At 39.8% G+C, this 20,485-nt stretch overlaps 1 protein-coding gene across 2 annotated transcripts in view; it reads left to right on the forward strand.

Moving 5' to 3' along the window:
* The first annotated feature begins 5,638 nt into the window (after positions 1 to 5,638).
* Positions 5,639 to 20,485, forward strand: part of CPEB4 (cytoplasmic polyadenylation element binding protein 4) — a 61,324-nt gene continuing 46,477 nt past the window's right edge. For both annotated transcript variants that reach the window (XM_061189938.1, XM_061189939.1), the window contains exon 1: positions 5,639 to 6,964. In XM_061189938.1, coding sequence (XP_061045921.1) covers positions 5,840 to 6,964 — 1,125 coding nt within the window. In that variant the 5' untranslated portion in view covers positions 5,639 to 5,839. The remainder of the gene's footprint in view (positions 6,965 to 20,485) is intronic.

Consider the following 20,485-nt stretch of genomic DNA (forward strand, 5'->3'; position numbering starts at 1 on the left):
CCTGTGAGCTCCAAAAAGCTCTTCTTTTTCCAGCATCGCAGGTGAAGATCCTCTAGTCTAGCCACAGAGTGTGAGATGGCGGCTGTTTGGCAGCCTGGCCATGGTTTTGATACAGGGAAGTGCAGTGTGTCCAATCAAAACAGCCAGGGGTAATCTAGGTCAACAGCCCATCCACATATGTGGCTGGAACCACAAAAGAATCCAAGTCATCCCATGTGATACATGTCACAGTTTGGAAGGTCAACCCTCCATTCCAGCTCACCTAAATCTTTGCCGGGATATGGCGAAATCAAGTGAAGCACGTCTCTGTCCTGGACCTTTCCAGACCTTTTGTTCAGTGACATTGCGTTGGAAGAACTGACTTCACCGCTCCCCACCAAAATGGGTTGTTAACTATGGACTCCATGTTAATGACAACACCTTAAGTGGGAAAGCAGGAAGAAAACAGTATTTAAAATGCAGAGGGCTTGTGCAGGTTATAAACAACAAACAAAAGGAGAAAATGTAACCCAGCAATTAACTGTAAAAAAAGCCAATGGTGCTTTCTAAGTAAATGTGCCTGCTTTCCAACACTGAAACAGGGTGAAGATCAGAGGTGGGTTTAATAAAACCTGCCTTCAGGACGTGGATCTGTTTCTGTCTGTCTTGGCTTCTGGTAGTGAGCTTTCGGGTAGTTTTGGAAAAGAGGATGTTCCAAAAGTAATTCCATCCTTCTCTCTTCCCCTACCTTCACAAGACCTGCTTTTGAATATTAATATTATATTTTTTTCGTTTCAGTAACATATATATTCCTCTACCATGTTAGAATCCTTATTAACGCTGCTAAGCAAAATAACTGCTGGGTATTAATCTCTTAGGGGACTGGACCATGTACTTGCCCGGACTTGTCTTCTCACTACAGCTCCCCGCCCAAAACAACACCAAGGACACGGTGTCCTTCAGTTCCATTACAGAAAGCTCCTGGGCCACCAAATCTAAAAAGACCAACTGCTTTACATATTTCTCCATGTGATGAGCGTGTGTTCATGTAATTTATGGTAGTACCTGGTGGCTTTGTGTATGAGTGTCATATTTCCATAATGTGCCTCGGTGTCTCATGGAAATGAACCAAAGCAGGGCCACTGCATTGTGCAACAGGGGGATGGGCATTCACATCATAGTCTGTGGTGCCTTATGGAGTTGCACAGTGTACAACCTGGGCAACGTTGGGTGGTGGCCCTGATTGCTAAAGTCATTAGACAGGCCCCTGGGGAGCTTGGGTGTGTGCTTTTGGGAGAAGACAGTGTGCTTCAAGGGCAGTGGTGGAGGACATCAGCTAGCGTGGGGAAGAGTTCACTCTGTGTGATTATGGGGTGAGATTTATATCGCCTGCCAAGCTTTAAGAGAGGCTGATGAAGGAAATATTAGGGCCCTGCTTCCTGGGAGGCTCCGACTTTGGGGTGTGGTTGACCTCAAACCCCAGAGGGGGCTGGGCTGTAGCCAGCAGGGTCCATTCACTAGCCTACAACTTTTTTGAAGGTGTGTCAGCCCTTAATGGACAGGGAGGGAGGGTTTTTAAAAAAATCTTTTTAATTAAAAAAATATCTGGTAGCACCTTAACGTTCAGGGAGAGCTTGCTTTCTCTGCAACCTGAAAGCTTCCCAGTGAGCATGTTTCATGGGAGGCGCTGTCTTCTGCCAGCAAAGTGTTCAAGCCAGCACTCATCTGCAACTGTTGATCTCTTTGGAAATCCTAAATAGAGCTGCTGAATTGTTGTCATGGTTACCTGGGACAGTTTCTGAGGCCAGAATGTTTTCAAGGAGGGCAGTCCTGAGCTGGGTATCCTGGGTTTCTGAGTAGGCAACTGACTCAAGAGAATTGCTTCCCGCTTCCTTCTCCCATGCTCCTAATCCCTAGCCAGGAACCTGATGTCTGCAGAGATCATTTTAGCTTCAGCCCAGGCCAAACCTACTGCCCATGCTTGATTTAGCCTTAAAAGATCAGGCTGACCTAGCAGCACCCTGACTATGGCTCTGGTGTGTCTCCTCCCTCTACAAACCAACATAGGTTCCTGGATTCACTCATGCATGCAGCTTCTAGGCAAAAGACACTTGAGAAGTGCTTCTCTGTGCTTCATATATTAATAAGGAACTGACATTTTTGAAAACCTCTTATGAGCCCAGCACTTCACTTGTATCTCATGTAATTTACCACCTCCTAGCCAGGGAGGAATATCATTCACATTTTATCTATGAGGAACCAGGGGCTTGTAGAGGTGATGCCCAGAGCTCTACAACTAGGAAGTAGCAGATCTGGGATTCAAATTACCTGTTTGGTTCTAAAGATAGCCCTCTTTCCTTCAAATATGGCAGCCATTTTAGTCACTAAGAATTGGCAGCCCCAAAAGACTCTCAACCATCTACTGTGCATTGAAGATTCATTCATTCATTTATTCAATAAACACGTCCTGAGTCTGCTCTGTGCCAGACCCTCTGATGGCCACTGGGGACACACAGATAAATCAGACACAAGCTCTGCTTGCGAAAAAACTAACTCACTGACAACCAGCAGTGAGTAAATGAGAGGAATCTATAAGATGCTACAAAAAGGAGCAGTCAGGGAAATCATTTTGGAGGAAGTGACACCTAACTGAACCAGCTAAGTCTCAAGGTATGTCCAGTTGTGGGGAATAAACAGCAGAATCAGACCCAATCCCTAACACTTAAGGAACTCAAAGTAGAGTTACAGAGACAAGACTCATGTTCATGACACAAAGAAAGACAAAAAAATCACCGATTAAGGTCCCAAACAGGTGTTCTACATGGAAGTATGGGAGGATTGATAAACTCAGGCAGCAGAAGTTGGGGCATTGAAGAAAGGCTAGGGAAATGAAATGGAAGCCACCTTTTTTCATGAGATTCTTCTTAAAAGTCTTTGATCTCTCCCTTTTTCATTCCCTACTCTTGCCATAGTCACTTGTGGCTCTCCTCTGATTTCTTTTCATTTCTCATTTTCTACTAAAGGAAAACACTCACTTATTCAACATCTTTAGAGCGAGTGCTGAGAGCAAGGCATTAATCTAGGTCCTGATGGTGGTCATAGTGGTGAGAATGTACAAATATGAACAAGACATGGAGCCCTTGAGCAGCAAATGAATAACCTAAATGATTAAAGTTTGAGAGATGTGAGTCCCAAACCAAATGGCATAAGGAATGAAATTATGCAGATTTGGAAAAGGGACTGTCATTCAGGAAAGATTTCATTGTAGTTGGTTTGTTCACTCATTTCTTCAGCATTCATTCACTGATGACTCCTATCTACAAGGTTCTCTCCTCAAAGAGCCCACAGTTGACCACAGGTCCAGGAGACATAAGCAACCATTACAATAGAGGGTGATAAAGAAGCATGAGACGTACACACTGGGCCCTGGATGTTCGCAAGAGGGAACTCGGAAGACAGAGTTGGTAGCTTTTGAACCGATTCCTAAAACTAAATAGGAGTTCACCAGGTGGAGAAGAGAGGAAAGGGAAGGTAAAAAGGCGCTGAGATTATATTTGGAGCACCTTGGTGTGTGGCGGTTGGAGGGAGACGAGGTGTTAAGATATACTGCCCCCAGAGTGGAAAAGCCTTGAACACCAGACTAAAAAGTTTGGTCTTTTTCAAGGAGGTAGTGGGCAATCGCAGAGAGATCTGAGCAGGTGAGGACCCTGACAAGCTTTTCGTTTTGGAAATGTCCCTCTAGTAAGCGGGAAGGGTGCACTAGAGCCGGATGGGGATGAGGGCTCAACCACGGACGTTTACAGCAGCTGTATCTTCGTGCCTGAGACTGCACCAGATGAGAGCCTAAACCAAGCAGGAGGAGTGGGGGTGGGGGAATGGAAGGTGAAGGCAGAGTCCCGCGTGAGGTCTACATTCAGGACAAGGACATACGCAAATCCAGACACCGCACAGCTGCCGGGAAAACCCGCCTCCTCTTCCAGATCCCTCTGAGGAGGAGCTCCGGTCAAAGCACGTGATGCCTGGGGAACCACGTTTACTATGGGCAGTCCTCCCGTTCATCAGCGGTTTCAGGGGTTGCCCCACCGATCTCCCACACCTGGACTCTTTACCGCAGTGCTAGAGGAATCCGTTCTCTTCCACGCGTCCCGCTATACTCCTCCTGCAGAGCGTGGTTAGGTGAGATAAACAGCGCAGGAGTCCTTTGCCCACACTAAAGATGGCGACCAGTTGCGCTCACTCTGGGTCGGGGGAGCGGGTTCCAGGCGCCAGGCCTCACTGGGCGAGGCGCAGACGGAAGGGGCGTCTCTCGAGATAACTTTTCGACCTTCCTGGGAGGGCGCCTGAGCCGAGGGGCGTGGCCTTATCTGAATTCTAGCATCTGATTGGCCTTTCGGCAGGTGGGCGGGGTGTCTGCCCTAACCCACCCCTCCCTCTTCGAACCGGAAGTGTCTCTCGGTCTTTCCAGCTGGTTGTCATTTCACTCGGCTCGGTCCTGAGGAGAAGGACTCAGCCGCGGCTGCTGAACCCGGGCACCGGGAGGCGGTGGCAGCGGCGGCGGCGGCGGCGGCAGCGGCGACAGCAGAGGAGGAAGGAGGAGAGAAGAAGAGCCAGGCGGAGTCCGCAACTACGACAGCGGGGACTGCGGGACCGGGGTAAAGCGACGGCGGCGGCGACGACGGCCCAGCAACCGTGAGGAGAAACAAAAGCCTTCTAAATTACAATTTTTAAAAAAATCTGGGGGAAAAAAGAGAGAGAGCGAGCAAAGGGGGGAAGGCCCTTCTCTTTTAGAGTAACTACGCTGGTGGGGTTTTCCTATTTTTCCTCTTTTTTCCCCCCTGCGGAGAATCGAACTGAGAGAACTGAACAAACCGCCCCTGGGTCCCATGAGGGAAAAAAACCCCGGAGCCGCAGAGAGGGGTAGAGGCCGAAACCGCAGGACCTTCCAGGTCGCCCCCTTGGTCCCCGCACCCCGGGGCCGCCAGCTTGTCCTCGTCGAGTCTCGCTAATCCGTCCTGATCGCGACACCCCCAAGAGGGAGAAACGGGTGTTTCCAACCCATTTCATGGGGGAGAGGAGGCCGGGGGGAGCCCCAGGAACAGCGACCGCAGCAAGATCTGCACCCAGAGCTTCAGGAACAGCCCCAGAGGCCAAAACTGCACCCCGTGAAAGATCAGAAACAGGACCAGGAACAGCAGAAACTTCCCTGCAATCATCTTTCCATTAGTCAATGCTGATTTCCTCTCCCGCAACCAGGAATTCGCCTCCCACCCCAAATAACCTAATATAATCTATATATATAAATATATAATATATAATGTTCTTAAATTATTCCTGATTTTTTTTAACCAAGCTGCCAAGAAAAGAACGTATTCTCCCCTTAGCCCTATTCTAATTTTTATGTGAGTGAATCTAAACTGCTGAAGAAGACCATATGTGATTGTTAAATTATATATATATATATTTTTACTCCGCGCAATGCTTATTCTTCTACATCCATAGATGCTTGAGAAGCTGTGTTTTTGTCATTTATGTACGTTTTCCTTTGGAAAAAGAAAGCGCCTATTTTACTAACCAAAGACTTGATTTTTACCCTCTTCGTTTTTATTCCCTCCTAGAATAAGTTGGATTCATGTCAATGTTTTAAGACATTTTTTTTTTTTTTTTTAGTTTTTTTCTTTTTTCTTTCAGAGACCAGAATTCCAAATCTGAACTATTTAGGGTGATAAGCTGCGATCTTTGAGCTAGCTAAAAATAAGACATTTCAACAAACAACTTAAATTTGGGGTAGAGGATACAAAGGCGTGAGACATCAGGTTGTTGTTTTTTTTTTATCATAAGATTCTGGGCCTAAAAATAATAAATGGGGGATTACGGGTTTGGAGTGCTAGTGCAAAGCAATACTGGGAATAAATCTGCTTTTCCAGTCAGATTCCATCCACATCTGCAGCCTCCACACCATCACCAAAATGCCACCCCCAGCCCCGCTGCTTTTATAAATAATAACACAGCTGCCAATGGCAGCAGTGCCGGGTCAGCTTGGCTCTTTCCTGCTCCGGCTACCCATAACATTCAGGATGAGATCTTGGGATCAGAAAAGGCAAAAAGTCAGCAACAGGAACAGCAAGACCCTTTAGAAAAGCAGCAGCTCTCCCCCAGTCCAGGTCAGGAAGCTGGAATACTGCCTGAAACTGAGAAGGCAAAATCTGAAGAAAATCAAGGGGACAATTCTTCAGAAAATGGCAACGGGAAGGAGAAAATAAGAATTGAATCACCAGTGTTGACAGGGTTTGATTATCAAGAAGCCACGGGGCTAGGTACTTCAACCCAACCCTTGACATCTAGCGCATCGTCTCTTACTGGTTTCAGTAACTGGTCAGCAGCGATAGCGCCTTCTTCCTCTACAATCATCAATGAAGATGCAAGTTTCTTTCACCAGGGAGGGGTCCCGGCTGCTTCGGCTAATAACGGTGCTCTGTTGTTTCAAAATTTTCCCCATCATGTCAGCCCTGGCTTTGGAGGCAGTTTCTCTCCTCAGATCGGGCCTCTCTCACAGCACCACCCTCATCACCCTCATTTCCAGCATCATCACAGCCAGCATCAGCAGCAAAGGAGGTCCCCTGCCAGTCCCCATCCCCCACCTTTCACACATAGAAATGCTGCTTTTAACCAGCTGCCTCATTTGGCGAATAATCTTAACAAGCCCCCCTCTCCATGGAGCAGCTACCAGAGTCCCTCTCCTACACCATCTTCTTCCTGGAGCCCAGGAGGTGGTGGATATGGTGGCTGGGGAGGTTCCCAAGGCCGAGATCACCGCAGAGGGCTGAATGGAGGAATAACGCCCCTGAACTCCATCTCGCCTTTGAAGAAAAATTTTGCAAGCAATCATATTCAGCTCCAGAAGTACGCTCGCCCCAGCTCTGCCTTTGCTCCTAAATCCTGGATGGAAGATAGCTTGAACAGGGCTGACAACATTTTTCCTTTTCCGGTAAGATTATGTTCCATTAATAGATTAAGATGAAATAAGGAAACAGCAGGGTGTAATATCTATGTAACGAAGAGAGTTTGAATTGTCTGTATTCATATCAGAGCTCTTCTTAGAAAATTACCAGACATTATTTTGGCAGGAGAGGAGTATAATTTGGAACAAAATATTCAGCTTTTTTTTTTTTTTTTTGGTAAATTTCTAATTGTTATCTTCCCTTAGATAATCGTATAAATTAGCATAATTATGAATACCAGGTAGCTAGTGATGTCATGATTATTAACCATAATACCTTTCTAGCCTGACAAGAGAATCGTGGTTGGTTTTTCCCTACTTATTTAAGTGAGAATAAATAATATAGATATAAATATATTTCATTGTGGAAACTGATGAGCATTTTCTACCCGTTTGCATAACTATATAACCTCGCAAATTAATTTTTCTCCACTGTAAGGTAGTGATTCACTGAAAACCAGCTATTGAATTATAGTTTTCTCACTGGTTATATTTTAAACCTGAAACCTCTGAACCCTGCGGTCTGAACAGTTTGAATTCATCAATTTGGCAATTGCTGTTAAACCTTTTTGCAAATTCTGGCCTGCCTTGTGTCAGTAAGGACTGCTAGAGAAATGATCTAAATATTTTCTTCATCCCCAATTATTTTTGAATACTATGAAACTGTTGATCTCAGAGTGACTCTTTTATGATGCCTTTCACCCATTTGTTTATTTTCCAGTGTTAACACTGGGGGTGTAGATAATTAAACCATTCCTAAAAATAGATCCAGGCAAAGATCACTTGTCTTTCTTGCCACCAGTGTATCCTTATTCTGCAAGAGTCAAATTGTTTCATGTTTTTAAATTAATGAGCAGCCAGTCTAGTTGATGGACATAGGATAAAGGGAATTTCACAGTTAATTGAACATCAGATGCCCCACTAAATTTGTATACTTTGGGGGTATGATCATTTATATGTGTTTAGGAAATTTATATGGGTTATAAGCTAACATTGAATCAGTCCTCAGAACAAACCCCACAAGATAAGTTCTATTATTATCCCCATTTTAGAGATGAGAAAATTGAGTATCAGCAAGATATAATAACTTGCCCAAGAGCACACAGCTGATAAGAGTACAAACTCTAGGTTAAAAAGCAAGGATTAAAAAATGCTACATACATGTGTACACATACACATGTGCTATATCTAGAGGGTTATTTTAGAGCTCTTTCGGCAAAGGCTCAAACAGATTTCAAAATTATTGCAATGTCTCCATATATGATGTCAACACAAGTAGAATTATCTGTTTTAATTAATAATTTGCTCAGAGGGAGGGGCAGTTTGCTAAGAGAACCCTGTGTCATTCCAAGGAATTAAATATCCCTTCTCTAAGGATTCAGGTATAATGATTAGGATGTATCTTAAAATATTTGGTGAAATCTAGTTTAAACAAATTTTTTAAAATAATTTTTTTGCCCAGGTATAAAAAAAGCTGTTGGCTTTTGTTTTTAGAAAGGGTTTTTACTCAAACTGAAGAGAGCAGTTATCATGCTTTAGTGGTCAGGTGAAAGGCTGTTGAAGACATTGGCAATCCCATGAAGTCTATTTTTAAAAAGTTGGTTTTGATATTCCTTTGAACATAAATTTAAGGGAAATTTAATGCAAAGGTAACTTTTATGAATTATTTATATATTCCTAATTGAAAACATCTAAGACGGCATTCTCAACATTTTAACTGGGTTAAAGACTGGCTCAGAATTAAAAATACTTTTCTTTTTTGTTTTGCTACTTATAAAGTGACAGAATGAATTTATGTGACCTCATAGTTTGTTTTCCATTCTCAGTTTACTGACTTTTGATAAAGGTTTGCTTTGGGAAAAATAAAAATTTCAGAGAATAAATAAACTATATGTATATGCACATTATTAATATTTTTATGGAGCTAATGGGATGTGTTTAACATGTGAAATTTTTTTAACCAGATGGTTTGTTAGAGATTAAGCTGGTGTATGAAATAATAGTAGACTAAGGTTGACACTAAAAGATACTGTTAGAAACTAACTCTTCCCTTAGAATTGTTGTCTATTATGCTGAGGATGGAAAATGGATGAGTCAATATACCTGGCTCAAATTTGGTAGGATTAGAAACTAAGTTGTTGATTTCTGTTCACCATCCCCACCATTTTTAGGAGAGTGTGTATATTTCTGTGTGTGAGAGAGTGAAGAGAGAGAAAAAGAGAGGTTGGGAGGTGGGGAGCTGAGAGCAAGCATTGGGTTCAGTTGAAAGTCACAATAAAAATAAGTGATTTGAAAAGAATCTTTATGACAAGAAATTCCTAATAGGGTTTTGAAAATATAAGAAGTTAGTAAACTGAGTACCCTGGTGCTTACTTAAATGAATGCAGTTCTCTGTGTCTGTGTGTGTTTTAGAGAATTATTCTTTTGAATAATTTTTTGGCAAAAATACTGTTTTGAGTTGATATGAATTACTTGGTTAAATCTGATATGAAAAGATTTGAAGAAACATTTATTTGACTGGGAGCCCAGACACCTAGGTTGTGGTCTTGGCTCTATCAGTGTCATAGCATTTGGGGACCTCAGTTTCTTCATAAAATTGGGGGTGGTGGTGACCTATGTGATTCCTAAGTTCCTTATGATTCTAAAGCAAGCTACTGTGAAATTTAAACTGCTGCAATCACAGTCCATACTTTTTTCTAAACACTGCTATCTTATTTAAATTTATTACCTTAAACACTATTAATTTTAGGAAAGACATTTTATAGATTAGTAATTCAATTTCCCTTGCTTTTAGAAAGAATTCCTTAGTTGTTATAGAGGGATCTTAAAATTTACCACAGAAATTACAGGGTAGAATTTACATGGCTATATTATAATATTGGTATTAAATCAAAGGCTAGCATGGAATCATTATATTAAAAGGAAATAATTTACCTGAAATGTAACTAATACTGGGCAGTGTTCATTTTAATTTGAAATGAATCAGAATGGTTTTTACATTTGTTTAGTACAGGTTTGGGTACATACAGTGAATTAAAATTCATGATGACATTTTAAATTAATTTTGGGGGCCAATCTTAACCTTCTCTTTTATCCATGTTTATGGAGCAGGAGCAAAGATTCCAAATATGTGAATAATCCTCTAAATAACTGATATGACAGGCATTATATTTTGGGATTTTCTTTGTACTAAAATTTGTTTTTAAGTTATTTTTGCTTAGCTTAAAGTTTTCATTATGTGAATGCAGATAACATGCCTGAAATCCAGTTTTCAGATACAACTAAACTAATATGTATTTAATAATAGCTAACATGCCTATGATAGTCTAAGTGTTTTACATGTATTAACTCATTTAATTCATTCAACAATCCTATGAAGTAGAAATTATTATTATTATTGTTATTATTACTATTCACACATGAGATTTGGCTTTTAGCCATTAGACTGCAGTGTCTTTTCACATAGACATGTTACAGATGGGGGGTGGTAAATGCCTTCTGGAAGCATGTAAGATGAGAGAAAAATTTTTACAGTGAATCATTGATACCTGATGATCAAAAGCTGATTATAAAGTTTTGAAAGTGGAAAATAATAGAATATATTTATCAACTTTAAAATATTAAACAAATAATATTCAAATCAATATTTTTTTGTTTGATTTTAGTACGTACTATATACTAGGTACTGAGCTAGGTGCTTTCACATATGTTATCTCACTTCGTGTATAGGATTTCTCAACCCTATGAGGCTTAGTTTTATTGTCTTAATTTCAAAATGAAGAAACAAGGGCCACGTTTATGTGACTAAAGGCATGATTTGACCCTTACATTAAGGGGAGAAAAATCCTACCCATCCTGCCAAACACATCCTGGAATCCTGATGTCCAAACCAAATAATATATTGGGGCACCTGCCAATAATTAATTTGAATATAGCAGTTCTTTGGAGGGGTGCCTAGATCTTCTGTCCTTACAGGAATGTAAAGGAGAATTGTATGCTATATATCCTAGTACTCTCTTATATTCAGCTCAGTTACGCCCCCATCTCCATTAGCTAAGAACCAAGAAGTAGACCAAAAAGAAAAAAAAAAAAAAGAAAAGAAAAAGGAAAGGGGGGAGACAAAATCTGTTACAAAGATGATCCTAAAACTTGATTGATAGGGAGACATTTTAGGATTTGGAGCCCATTTGCTCTTACTTGGTCACCATGGATTTGCTAAGTTGTCTTAACCAGGCAAATAATTTGTTACTTTAATAACTCTCCTTGTGTTTTCAGTTTATTGATCCTCAAAATTATATATGGCATCTTATATCTGAAAACAGAAAGTTACTGCATCGCTTCAGGTCTGAAAGTCATGGTGAATTATCATTATTAAAATTAAAGTGCAACGTTACTACATTTTTTGTTTTTTTCATATAGTCCCAAGAGGGATATAGGAAACATTTTCTTTGACTTTGTATTTATCTATATTAGAAGACGGGAAACTAATTTTTTTTAACTGTAAAGTATGGGTTGGATGGTTCTGGCTCCAGCAGAATTGAAATATTGGAAAAGTTTGGGAAAAGGCTACCAGATACCATTTTACACCTTTTTGTAGAAAGCCTTTTAACTAGGTTTAATTGCTTTTTTGATGGAATTGAAACTTGGGCAGGGTAGTTTTTTGATTATTTTTTGATGTGTCTTCAGGGAAGCCATGGGATATGATCAACACACTGTTCCAACATCTTTCAGGAAAAACCTGGTTATTGCAAGCCTAGTGAATGCGCTTGTTGCTAGTTGCAACTAGAAAGATGCTATTTAGTTCATGAGTTTATGCTTTTGAGAATAATTTTTGTTGGTGTTCACGAGAAAGAAATGGAAAAGTAGTCTTAAAGTTAACATATGCCTATTTTGAATTTTACAGTCTAAATCTATTTTCCTTATGACTTTTTTGCTCTGTCTATTAAGGAAAATAAGCTTGAGGTTCCATTATCACATTTTTTCAGCACTATATTTTACCTCAGTTTTTGGTCCCATCACAGATGAGATAATGTATATAATGCATTTCTCTTTAAGGCAGGGAGCTTGTAACATGAGCATTCATTTTAATTTTAACTGACAAAAGTCATTTTGTATTTAATTGTTCAAACAAAATTGTTCTTGCGGAAATTAAAGTGTATTTTTACCATGATAAATTTATAGCAGTATAGAATTTTTTACTTCAAAGTTAGCGTAGATTCTCATCATATTGTATAATATTGGAACAGAAGGAGTTACACTTTCAGGTTTTCAGAAAATTCTCAGTAGAAAGATAAAGGATCTATAGATCCTGTTTTTAATCAGTTTCTGAAGCTGACACTTGGATAATTACTGTGAAAGGCTATTGTGTGAGGCCAAAAATATAGTAGACTGAAGCACAGGCCCTGGATCCAAACAGACTTAAGTTTGATCTGAACTCTAGTTAGCTGTGTGACCTTGAGCAAGTCACTTAAATTTGAGAACACAGACCTAGCAGTGAAGGGTTATTGTAAGGTACTTTAAGTATGTGGCCATATTAGGTAGCTTACATTTTTTTGTTTAATTTAAAATAAAATTAAAATCTCTAATATTGAGTAAAATCAGGAAATTAAAGTAACTACAAAAAGCTTGGGTATCTATGAAAGATTTTGAGCAGTCCTTAGTTTTGCTTATCTTATCATATATGCTCCACTTCTCAGAGTACTACTTTTAAATAAGCTAGATGCAACCCAGGACAGATAAAACATTTAGCAGAATTATCAGTTTTCTTGAAGAGAAGTTTTATAATTGTTTATATACCTAAACTTTTATTAGCATTGGCAGCCTGCATCTTTCAGTAGTTTGAAAGATTTTGCCTATTTTTAAGAAATTTAGAACATTTGATTGTTTTTGTATACATTAAAGGAGACTGTACTTTTTTTTTTTTAACATCTTTATTGGAGTATAATTGCTTTAAAATGGTGTGTTAGTTTCTGCTTTATAACAAAGTGAATCAGCTATACATATACATATATCCCCATATCTCCTCTCTCTTGCGTCTCCCTCCCACCCTCCCTATCCCACCCCTCTAGGTGGTCACAGAGCACCAAGCTGATCTCCCTGTGCTATGCGGCTGCTTCCCTCTAGCTATCTGTTTTACATTTGGTAGTGTATATATGTCCATGCCACTCTCTCACTTCGTCCCAGCTTACCCTTCCCCCTCCCTGTGTCCTCAAGTCCATTCTCTACGTCTGCGTCTTTATTCCTGTCCTGCCCCTAGGTTCTTCAGAACCATTTTTTTTTGTTTTTTTTTTAAATTCCATATATGTGTTAGCATATGGTATTTGTTTTTCTCTTTCTGTCTTACTTCACTCTGTATGACAGACTCTAGGTCCATCCACCTCACTACAAATAACTCAATTTCATTTCTTTTTATGGCTGAGTAATATTCCATTGTATATATGTGCCACATCTTCTTTATCCATTCATCTGTCGATGGACACTTAGAAGGAGACTGTACTTTAATGAAGAATTTATGATTTTGTTGGTTAAAAGACAGGAAAAGGTACCATAGATTTGAATTGAATATATTTTAGCTTTTATCCTGGAATTAAGTTCTGTTTTTTATATTTTAATTAAGTTATTTAGCATATATTTATTGAGCACCTGCTATGTTATGGACTAGGCATAGGTAGATATCTCATAAAAATTGTTTTGATTTGATTCATAATGTATTTCTGACCTGTGCTAATCTTTGAATGATACTGAACATGCATTTTTTATCATTGTAAACAAATTAGCAACTAGCCCAATAGTTATATTTCATTTTAATCCATGAGTTGTTTAAACTTCAAGGCAAACTAACAGGTTCAACTTTAGGTATAACAGAAACAGTGTGTAAATGACAGTTCCAAATATTTTATTAATGGTCACATTTATAAATATACACCTGTACACAACATGTGCTTTTTTAAGTTCTGTGACAAAATGGTACTACAAAAGGCAAACTTTAGCCTGTGGGTCGCAGAATTTAGGTCTCATTACATGTCAAGGAAAAAAACTCCATCAGTCACTTACAGGTCCTCCCTCATGTTTGCAAACTGAATTTTTAAAGTTTAAAGCCTTAAGCTAAAGAAGTACTTTTCATATTGTAGAGTATTTAAATTGGGCAATTTCTATTTGCTGCATATTTACCAGATATATCCCAGTCATTGCTTTCTTTTAGCTCTAAAATAAGTTATAGTTAATTCCTCAGTATTATACATTTTAAAGCCATATTTATATTTAAATGTTATGCAACATACTTTTAATAATAGTTTTCCCAGGTGTTTTTGAGGAATGCATCTGGTGCTAGTCAGTAAAATAACTGCTGTAGCCTTATTGTCTGTAAGAACCTTAAAAAGAACCAAACAATGTAAGAACAGTTGCTACTCAGAAAAACCTCCTAATTATCATATGGAAGTCAGATCTGAGTTGATCTGAGTTTCAACGATGGCTCTGCCACTTACTAGCTGTGTGACCTAAGGCAAGCTCCTCAACTTTCCTAATCCTTCATTTTCACATTTCTTTTGTCCAGTGTTTTTGAAGTAAAATGAAATATGCCTAATATTTGGCTTCCAGAAGATTCTGTTGGTATAAGAAAGTCATCAAATAGAAATATTAATTCAAAATTTTGCAAATAGCACAGATTCTTAAAAGGTGAAAACCATTGTGTAACTGGTGTATGGTAATTTGAGTTTAACTCTAAAGAGGAATTTTATAAGCTGAACTATAATTTTGTTTAATAAACTCAGTGTACTTAATAGTGGGAATCAGCCCAGATGATGCTCCCATTTTCTTGAACATTGCTGGAAAATTTAGTGACCAACTGGTTTTTTTGTTTGTTTGTTTGTTTCCTCTTTGGATAAAGTTTTTCCCCCCAGGTCTTTTTCATTTCTTATTATGGAAAAATTTAAACATATTCAATAATAGAGTAGTGTATAGCAAACTCCCATGTACATACACGTCACCTGGCTTCCAACAATGATCTGCTCCTGGACAGTCCTCTTTCATCTATCTTCCTAACTGTGTCTTCCTGGTTTCATGTTATTTTGAAGCATTTCCCAGGTATTGTATCATTTCATCTGTAAATGGTTTAGTATGTGTCTCTAAAAGATAGTCTTTTTTCCCCCTTAAAAACATACAAAAATATCTTCTAGTTGTTTTTTAAAGAAAGACAGTGAGAAATTGAAGCAAGGCCCACATTTCTGTTGTACCTGCTCAGCCTGTTTCACCACTCAACCTGGTGCTAATCTCTAAAGAAACCACTATTGGCCGCATCTCCCTTCTAGGTCAAGAAGGGTGCTGGTGGTCACATGGCCGTCAAAAAAAAAAAAAAAAAAAAGAGATCCAATGAGACACCAAAACATCAACTGATGGCCACAAATTTGGGAGGAGATTGTTCAGTTTTGCTCTCTTCATTTCAGCCTTCTCCTGAGTTCAGGCTTCTGTGGACTTGGGGGAAGGATCTCCAAAAGGAGAGAGAACAAGACAGGACTGAGAGCGTTTTGGTTGTATTTTTGTTTGTTAATGTGTTTTTGTTTTTCCGAAAGGGAATTTAAAGGTTTGGGGTCTTTTGCAGGCCTTTGGACTGCATCACACTTTTTTTCATCTCTTGCTCTTTTTCGACCCACAAATGTTTGATGCTTTCAATGGACCGTGTGCTAGGAGTACATGACCAAGGCAGACATGCTCCTCCCCGTGAACTGTACAGTCCGGTGACCTCCTGCTCTGTACCTGCGTGTTGAGAAGTGCCTTCTGCTCCGGAGACTCTGGAGAGCTAAGGATGTGGGTTGGGGGTGGGGAGCTGTGAGGGCCCAGAGGCTGACACTGGGCACAGGCTGCCTTTTGACGTTGCTGTCAAGGCTCATGAAAGAGAAGAGACATTATGGATATTATGGGTTACAGGATACAAGCCTCAGTTTAAGAATAAAGATTGTGTATTTGGGTGACCGTTCTCTCTGCTGACTCCGGACCCTGATCAGGCCCAGCAGACGTATAGCAGAGGACTGCTGACTGCCAGTAAGCAGCCAAAGATAGAGGAATGGCCAGAGGGTCTAAATGACTTCATTCCTTAGGGCCTAGTTTTAGTAGCTCTTCCCACTTTCCTGAACTAATGACCTCTTGCCCCGAATAGCTTATTAGGTAGGAAATCTCTTTTTTTTCCCCTTTTTTGTTTCTCTATGAAAATGAGCTACAGGAAATAGCACAGAACAGCTGAATTATTCAGATACAAACAATACCTAATTTAATATGTTAGTTTTGGGCTCTTTTGCCATTTCACCAGAGAGAGAAAGGGCAGAGGGAACGTTTATTGATAGGATCTCCTAACTGGCGGGCGTGGTGCGGACCTTGTCTCATTTCTCCTCACCCCAGTTTTATAAGGGAGGTGCGATCCTTATTTCCATGATGAAATCAAGGTTCCGAGACAATGCAGTGTCAAGATCAGTTGTCTCCTAAGTGGTGATTTAAATGCAGGTCTTGGACTAGATTTTAATTATTTCCCTCTGCCAGGCAAGGTGAAAATGAACACGTAGTTAACAAGAGGAAGGGGTCTATTGATTTAGGAACTGACTAATCAAGTCTAGAATGCCAAGTTGTGTTTTTAATACAGTCAAGTGGTGACAAGAAATATTTACCACTTTAAGGATTGCTAATGGTGAACATGAACGTGGTTTTTTTGTTTTTGTTTTTTTAATTAATTAATTAATTAATTAATTATTTTATTTATTTATGGCTGTGTTGGGTCTTCGTTTCTGTGCGAGGGCTTTCTCTAGTTGCGGCAAGTGGGGGCCACTCTTCATCGCGGTGCGCGGGTCTCTCACTATCGCGGCCTCTCTCGTTGCGGAGCACAGGCTCCAGACGCGCAGGCTCAGTAACTGTGGCACACGGGCCTAGTCACTCCGCGGCATGTGGGATCTTCCCAGACCAGGGCTCGAACCCGTGTCCCCTGCATTGGCAGGCAGATTCTCAACCACTGCGCCACCAGGGAAGCCCCCCATGAATGTGGTTTATTTAGTGAAGGTGGGATAAAAGAACATTTTCTCAAAGGCTTTCTGGAGAGATCAGATTCATCAGTTCATGTGGAAGAAAATAGAGCTATTGATCTAGTCAGGGTAATACCCCAAAGACATTGATTCATTTTGTTATAGTTTATTATTCTATTAGGAAGCACTTGGTAGCCCAAGATCTGGAAGACTCTTTGCCTCATTATAAAGCAGTCATAATGAGAAAGCACTGACTGAAGAGGGATGCTGCTAAGAAATATGAGATGCTATTAAATGTGGTTTCTCCCACTTCAGGTAATTACCTCTTTCACTTTAACCTCTGACACTTGTTCTCTGCATTCAGACCCTGTATACAGTGAAGGATTTCATACCTTGCAAGTGTTGATAGATTGGAATTTCTAGGTCATGACAAAGCTCACTTAAGTGGACCACTTTTCTGAGCTTCTGCTCTGAAGTCAGACTCCACCACTTACTTGGTGACTTTCAGGGCAAGTAGTTAACTGCTCAGAACTCATTTGCCTAAAATGGGGGTGATAATTGTATCCACTTTACACAATGGTTGTGAGGAACTAATGTACATAAATCATACATCATTCATCTGAGACACAACACAGAGCCAGGAGGGACATGTTAGCCACTTTAATGATGATGGTAACGATGATGAGGGACTTACTGTACGCTGCACAGTTGCTGCAGTCTGTGGCTGTGGAGATGAGTGGAGCTCGCAGTCCAGTGGCGGAGGGGGTGGGTAGCTGTAACAGAACTTGTCAATATCACGTGGGCTGTCAGCGTGCTAGGGGGATATGGGGAAAAAGGGACTTGCGCCTGCACAGGGGTGGAAGGGTCATCTGGTAGTGGAATCTTGAAAGCTGACTATGTTGCCAACTTTTGATATCTGTGGCCTTAAATACTTAATCCAAGAAAAATATTTACATTTTGGCAAATTTTGGATTAAAACTCCCAGAGTTACCTTTGATTAATTATGGGCTCTGCTGGCATCTCAAACTTCCTGTTTATTTTGGCAGCTGATACACTGGCATAGACCTTGCCTTTCAAACCAAAATATTTTCATTTCCCTTCTTCACCAGGGAAAGTTTATGCCGGAAAGAGAAACTTCCATAAGCTGATACAGATACCTAGCAGTCTGAGAAGTGATGCTCACAGTAATGTATGTCTTTATAGGAAGACAATGAGTAAAGGGAGTAGCTGAATTTTGGCTTTGGTTCTTAATAATGTGGGCATGTTCAATTAAGTACATTTTGTGTTTTAGGCCAGGTCTAGTAATGCCAAAACATACTAACTCAAGTATAAGAAGACAGGAACAATTAATGGAGTGGTCAAGGTGGTGGTTCTGTTGAAATTGAACTGAATTGTAACCTTTTTTCCAATTTATGCATCTTAGAGCTTGGAAGAGAGGGCTTTGATTTGGGTTTTGAGAGCAAAGCCCTTCTCTTCATAAGGAAACCTTAAAATGGTTGATGTAGAATGTTTAAGCTGGACTGCATCACAGCTGTCAACAGGATGTAAGCTACAACTCACACCCCCAAGTATCTAATGAAGTTAACCTGTGGAATGGAATTGCTTAACTCAGTGGTTCTCAAAGTGTGGTCCCTGTCTTCACTTGGAAACTTGTTAGAACTGTGAATTCTTGGACCCTACCCAAACCTACTGAATGAGAAACTTGGCAGGTTGACCCAGTAGTCTATGTTTTGACAGGACCTCCAGATGATTCTGATATACTCTTAAGTATGAGAAACACTGGCTTACATTATCCATCTGGATTTTTTAAAAAAAGCTACAAAATGATAATTTTGGTTTGTGGCATAATTGCAATCTGGTTGTTCATCCTGATTGTAATAGACCAACAGGTTCACGTGCTTCTTGTGGCTACTCTGGGATGTTATAAAAAGACGTGTCATCAGTTCTTTGCTGATGTAGGTCTTCCTATTTTGCTGTGGCAGTCAGGATTATTCAGGTGTATATTAAAAGGACAGGTCCTGCTCTTTGAAATACTAATTTGTTTTGTCAGAAGGTTATTTTTATCAACTTTGATTTTCATAGTGGCTTGTGTGGTTTTTCCTTTAGAAATTGTCCTGTGAAGTAGAGATGATAGGAACTGAAACCAACAAGTTACAACTCAATATATTAAATACAATTAATTTTTACAAAATAAAAAGAGGTCTGCACATTGTAATCAAGTTTGCTTTGCTGAGCCTTGAAAATAATTGGTGGTCTTTTATTTTCATTCATGATTATTAAGCTCACATGTTCTAGAGTCAGAAGGCCTGGGTTCAAATTCTGCCTTCTCCATTACCTGACATTGGTAAAGTTACTTAATCATGCTAAGGTTCACTTTTTTCATCTGTGAAATGGAATAATAACTTAACACTTAATTGTATAGGATCTTTGTGAGGAATAAATGAGATTATGCATGTAAAGCATTAGAACTTGTTAAACGGTAGCTGCTGGTACTATTATTATTGCTATTACTACCACTTCTGCTCCTGTGGTTGGCCGTAGTTAACCTAGAGATGCATTTGTGTTAGGTCTTTAATTTGTGGACCACATCTATCTGTCATCTCAACAGGAAGAAGGAAGATAAAGCTTCTTTATCTCTTCTTATGTTTTTAGTATCTCCGATATTATCCTATATTACTCTTACATTCTGTTCTTTCTTTCATTTATTGAGTTATATTTGAGTGCCTACTGTTTGCCAGGTACTAGCCAGCACATTCCTGCCCCTAGGACCCTTATGGCAGAGTATCTCATTTATTCTAATATATATCTTAATTAGTGTGGTCTTTTGACTGCCATGACCATTACTTTACCCAAGGCAGCCCATTTGCTTTGGAGTGAAACTTGGGCTTGCATCCTGACTAAGCTGCTGAACTAGGCAGTAACCTGTCTGTGCAGTAAACTGTGGATTTTCTCTAGTCTTAGTTTTTGTCATTAAAATGAGAATAATACAATCTAACTTAAAAGGAGGTTTGAACATTAATTAAGACAGTATTTAAACAGTACCTAGAATAATGTCAGGTACTCAGTAGATGCTCAATAAATGGTAGCTCTGCTTTTCTGCTTTTTATCTCTGTAGTCTGCCAAGAGAAACTGGCAGCAGTGGGTTGAAGCAGATAGAGTGTTTTTTTGTTTTATAATAGAGTCTTTGAACTTTTATTGGAAATCAGGACATCCCCCTTCAACAAATTGTTTTAAGTAAGTTTTTTGGAAAATGCTTGTTATTTTGCATTATGTTTAGCATAATGAAAACGCAGTGACTGTCCTTTTAAGACTCTATAAGAGTTCATTTTCTTATTAATCAGTCATTGACCCCCCCCACCTTTTTGTGGGCAAGGAGTGATAAACTTTGATCAGTCATTCTTGTTCACATCTTTGATTCCTTCCATACTCATCATAATTTAAACTGCAAATCTTGAAAGAGCACAGACTATCTTAGGATATCGGAAAGCTAGAATACAAGTGTATTTTG

The sequence above is a fragment of the Eubalaena glacialis genome, chromosome 4 (genome assembly GCF_028564815.1).
Source record: "Eubalaena glacialis isolate mEubGla1 chromosome 4, mEubGla1.1.hap2.+ XY, whole genome shotgun sequence".
Lineage (NCBI taxonomy): Eukaryota > Metazoa > Chordata > Mammalia > Artiodactyla > Balaenidae > Eubalaena > Eubalaena glacialis.